At 34.1% G+C, this 5635-nt stretch overlaps 1 protein-coding gene across 1 annotated transcript; it reads left to right on the top strand.

Annotated features, from left to right (window-relative positions):
- Positions 1–149: 149 nt before the first annotated feature.
- Positions 150–5624, top strand: LOC113013031 (fibroblast growth factor 21). The gene is made up of 4 exons (XM_026153587.2): positions 150–2903; positions 3037–3114; positions 3245–3348; positions 3433–5624. Exons 1-4 carry the CDS (start codon positions 2771–2773, stop codon positions 3721–3723), a joined length of 606 nt encoding a protein of 201 aa, XP_026009372.2. The 5' UTR covers positions 150–2770; the 3' UTR covers positions 3724–5624.
- The last annotated feature ends 11 nt before the right edge of the window (positions 5625–5635 follow it).

Below are 5635 nucleotides of genomic sequence, written 5' to 3'. Positions count from 1 at the left end.
CCTGTATGAATGTTATTGAAGGAGTTATTTCAGAGTTTCGCCTTCACACAGCCTGCCCACAGAAGATCACATGCGGGTGAGTCAATAGTTATGAAGCTCTTAGTAAGAAATATGTTTATCAGACTAAAATATATATATTTACATTTATATTTACCACACATTTTCAATTTCTGGCACTTTAAATTAGATAAAACGATGACTGGAAAATTCTAGAAAAGTTACAAAACTTTCTTAATGTGAGTTCATCAGTGGGGAGATTTCATAGTGATATCAGTCACTTAAACGTTTTAATGGTAAATTATGTTTTCCAGTAAAAATGTTAAAGTTAATATGCATCTCACAAAATTGTTTCATTTTTTCCCATTTTCACTGTTTCATTAAGGAACATTTTTATACCGAAATAAATGAGAGAAATTGACTTTTTATGGCTATCCATAACATTTTCTGATATATGGCAAAACAACATCCAAAATTTCCTTTGTAAAGACTTTTGCTTCTAATATGTACATGAAAGGAAATAGAAATCTTGAATCTGACTTTATATTAAATAATATTTAGTAATAAATGACAATGTCTGTTCTGTTTAAGCAAATTAGTGTACTGTATGCACTGTAGATGGATAAAATTGAGTTTGTAAAGCAAAAAAATAGATGCTTTATGTAAGTAATCAAATTGGGAAGTTGCATGGTAGCACTTTTTTTTTAACATTTATGTTCCTGTCGTGCTTGCCTGCAATTTGGTCCATAACAGAGTGATCTATAATAAGACATGTTGGTGATATGTAAACAGCCTGGTTTTTAATATTATATTAGAGCAAAGAGATTACTGTAGTGACACTATAATTGCAGCCTATGTTACAGGGTAAATTTAGCACCACATGACTGGAAATGAGCCAAAGCAGATGGCGGATTATAGTGGAAGTTATAAATAGTGCAGGGCCGTTTATCGCAAACAGTTGGACAAATACAGATTGTTTTTTTTAAGGTGAGAACACAGAGGCAGAACATATTTTTCCAATCGTTTCACTTCCATAACTCATTATTTTAGGTTATGGGAATAAAACCATCGAACATACGCAGTCTAAATGAGTCTATTTGCATATTTCAGGATACCATAAAAAGTGTGAGACAAAAAAGAATGATTTTAATTTATGTAATTAACTGGGGTAGTTTTAGTTTGATTTCTATTCATTGGAATACTCACCCTCATCACCTGTAAATATATTGACCCATTCATAAAGATCCTTAATATGTGAGGGTGGGGAAAAACGTGCTTAAATTAAGAGCATGATGGGTTTTTCTTACAAGTACTTCTCGCACACACACTGATGGGACTTACACCCCAATTTGCTGGAAGCTTAAAAAGTAAACAGGAAAATCCAGCATAAACATTAAGGAATATTTTGAAGTGTTTCTGACTATGTTCTGTGTGTATTTGTACCATTTGATTGGGAAACAGCATGAAGAGTTTTCCATATAAAAGAGAGACATTTATTTACCTAAATCTATTACTTATTTTATAGAAGTTGGAGATGGATCAGTAGTAAATCAGAGCTTTGAAGAAAGCATCATCAATTATTTCTTTGGCCTTAACGGTAGTGTTTGCAGATGCTTCACATTCTTAGCTGACCGATTCAGTATGACAATGCAGTGAAATAAGTGATGGTGCTGTTTGAAGACGTTTCACCGTGATGCACCTTTTCCTAACTGGAGAGTTTCCGATCTGACGTGAGGCCTCTCTTGTGACTGCACAGCTGCATTCCTGTAAACACTCCGGCTGCTTATAAATCTGCTTCACCCACTCGTCCCCCCCATTCTCTCTCAAACACACGCATATCAAAATAAGATAAACACCATAAAACTCAAAACACACTTGGTCACTTCCCACTCCCAATTCATTGCTATTATTCATTCGGGAGATGACGCAGACACTTCCTGTTATATTTTCTTGCAGTTTTTAAAAGTATAATTGGAGGGATGAATGGAAAAGCAAACAGCACACTCGTCCACATGTGACGAAGCAAAATTAGTGTTGTGCTCCGGTCAATTTTCACTACAATATTTCAAGGAAAACTATGAAAAGGAAAGAATTGCTCCAATGTATTGTTGTGTAATCAAGGTATTTTGAAATATACTGAGTATATGTGATGCTCTATCTAATCAAGAAGTCATGAATTGCAAATTCCAAGCAATACTAAAAATTCCTCACATAAGGAGGTTCTGTAAGGTGTAGGGCTTCAATTAATATGAACAGAAGCAGTTGTTTAAATACTAATTCATATCAAAATGTGTTCTGTGCAAAAAAAGACTAAAATTCAGGTGTTGGTAAATATTGTGATTAAGTTGAGTTAAGTGATGAAATCACTGGTTAACATAATTATGTATACATGTTGCACACGTGCATGATGCCTCAGAAAATACTTAGTCCACTTGAACCTGTGGGAGTCCAAAAAAACACAACTTTACAACAACTCTTACTGTAAGTGATCTGAGAAGTCCATACACAGTATGAGAGCAAAGGTTTTCCCCTCAGCATTCAATCACACTAATTATGTAGAAATGTCTGACTCATGCGGTCATGAAGTAGGACCTCCTTCTCCAAGCTCCTTTATAAGGGCCAAAACTTGCTCCTGGAGTCACTAGTGCACAGTGGTATATTTCTTATTTAATATTTATTTATTTTTTTCATCTTTGCAAATCTATTTATTTTTATTTATCTCTTATTTATTCATCTCTTTATCTTAAAGCTTCGTCAATCTTTTTTTGCCCAAATGCCTTTGTTTTTTCACCTGTCTTCTCTTCTCTTAATCATTCCACTTCCTGTCTCTCTGTCGTTTTATCTCCCTGACTCCAACCCGCTTTTATCCTTTAATAATCAAGTCAGAGAAGTGCATCTTTACACAGGTATTTAAACATTTTTTCATTGCAGCAATTCACAGAATAATTGAATGCATGCGCAAAAATACAAACGAGGCGATGTCACTCTTATAAAACTCAAATGTTTCTGATTACTTTCCTTCATTGCTTCTTTTTGCAGATAACCACAGACGTGGGATGTATTTGCAGATGAACATGGATGGGAGAGTCACAGGAAGTGATGCTCAGACACCTTACAGTGAGTATTAGGAGGATAAGCTCGCAACAGATTGCATATTTGGCACTGACTTCCATCCACAAAAGACAGTGGATAATTTGAGGCCTATGTACAAATCTAATTTTTATTATCACTATTTCTGTATTTTCAGGTTTGCTGCAGCTGAAATCAGTTAAACCAGGCCATGTTATCATTAAAGGACCATCATCATCTCTTTTTCTCTGTATGGATAGCGAAGGCAATCTGAAAGGGCAGGTAAGCTATAACACCGAAAACTGATTCCTCCTTTTTTGCATCACTTTCTATCAAATCTTAACAATATTTTAACACTATTTTCAGAGTCACTATTCAGAAACCAGCTGCACCTTCAGAGAAATGCTGCTGGCTGACGGATACACCCGTTTCATTTCCTCACAATATGGATTTCCCATGTCACTGGCATCAAGACATTCCCCAGATCGACACGCACTTCCCTTTACACGGTTCCTACCACTGAGGAATAACTTGAAAACGGATAGCGTATCTGAGCAGATGCCAAACAATCAGAGACTTTTTAACGTGGACTCTGATGACCTTCTTGGAATGGGTCTAAATTCTATGGGCAGTCCTCAGTTTTCTATGGACAAATAAAAGAATGAACTGCACAGACTTCTCACAGATCGGCACCTTTATATATGTTTTTAGATTCAGCCTGTAAACTTGATTTAGTTTTGAAATGAGTAGCTTTCTGTTATTTGTTCTCAACATGTTTTTGCGGAGGCAATACTAATGTAAGTTATTTATTTATTACTATGTATTGTGGATTTCAAATTGTTATTTATTATTTTTTTTACATTTCAAAAACTGTAACTGTACTTTGAAATCATGTTTGTAACATTCTGCTGATTTTGACATGTGATGTTTCTGAAGGTTCCCTAACACAGATGTGCTGGGGAAGCCCAAGAGGTTTCTGTTTGTACAACTCAAGTGTGTTTATCTTATTGGGGAGAAATTCTGAATTAAAACAAACATGATATAAATATTTGTTGTCAAATTTGTCATGAAAAGATTGAGCAACCTTATTAAATGGTTCAACAAACCAGAATGTACTTAAAAAAGCAAGCATGTATTTACCAAGTACACAGACCGGGAAAGTAGAAGTGGGAAAACAAGCGTGTTGAAGTGAAAGCATGAGCACCCTCTGGTGGTACAAAATCCAATGAGAGGTAGACCAAGTGTGTGGGTGTATGTTTTTTTCAATGACTGTAGAAAACATGGACGATGCGACAGCTCCCCAAAAATAAAGCCAAAACGTCTCTATCGTCTTTTTTTTTTCACAGTTATTGTTTTTTTGTGCCTAATGAAATTTTGCCTCGTCTTTGGCCAACAGATTTTCTGTTTATATCCCTCTAAAAAAAAGTTTTATGTGAGTTTAACAATTTATATTTTGATTTATTTGATTTTTTTTTGTAAGGTTTAATTATTCTCATTTTATATCAGTTCTTTTTTTTTTCATTGTGATCTATAAACAGACATTGTAAATGCACACTTTCTTTGTTCATCACTTCAGGCCTGATTGCAGGTGACCGTAACAGTGATTACATTCCCTATAAAGATTAAAATAAGTGATCACAAGATTTGTATTTCATGCTATTTTCCATTATTATAAAGTAAACATAGAGTTTACTTGAGGAGTTGTTTGAAACTCAAAAAGACATCTACTGTCATCCAAGCATTGCATCGCTGACTAATCTATTCCAGCAGACAGGGATCCATTGTTAAAGACAATGAAAAAAGGTTTATTTTAATCTACACTGTAAAAAAAAAGTAATATAAAAGTATTTTACTGTGTATTTTACAGTTTTGTAATGTTTTTCTAGAATATCATTAAAATTACGTAGACTGTGATTTTACATTTCAAATGTAAATTAACGTAAAATGACTGTAAATGTAAAAGAACATAATTTTCTTGTTTTTGCATATTTACATTGTTAAAATGCATTCACAAATGTATCATAATTTCACAAATATTTATCTGTTATTTGAAAGATTAAACTGTTAAATTCAAATGTAATGCTATGGAAAAATATATAAAATAATTCTCATAAACTTTTTTTTACATCAAATAATTATTATTATTAGCGTTGTTTAGGGCGAACGTGGCTCAAGAGTTGGCAGTTTGCCTTGTAATCAGAAGGGGTTTTTTTAGGATTTTTTTTTTTACAGTGTACTTGCCCTTTACTGACTGTTAAGCTAACATCAATAACACAAAGTAAAACACATTATTACAGCAGTTTACACAAGTGAGGTAACATAAGCACACATACCTTCCATGGATCATCACTGTGATGTGTTGGAAAGTCTTATGTGTTCCTGTGAATCTGACAGCAATGTTGTTGAAGGTATTGCTTATAACAGCTTAGTGGCTCTTGGAAAGGTCAGGCATGGACACACAATAGTGAAAACAGAGCCGCAGTAGACTAAGCTAGCAAGGATTGTTATATTTCATTTTCATAAATAACACTGCTGTAATAGACCTTTTCTTAACTGTTAAATACTGACT

This window comes from Astatotilapia calliptera, chromosome 8, assembly GCF_964374335.1.
Source record: "Astatotilapia calliptera chromosome 8, fAstCal68.1, whole genome shotgun sequence".
Lineage (NCBI taxonomy): Eukaryota > Metazoa > Chordata > Actinopteri > Cichliformes > Cichlidae > Astatotilapia > Astatotilapia calliptera.
The sequence above is the reverse complement of the archived record's forward strand: the minus strand, read 5'-3'. Positions and strand labels throughout refer to the sequence as shown.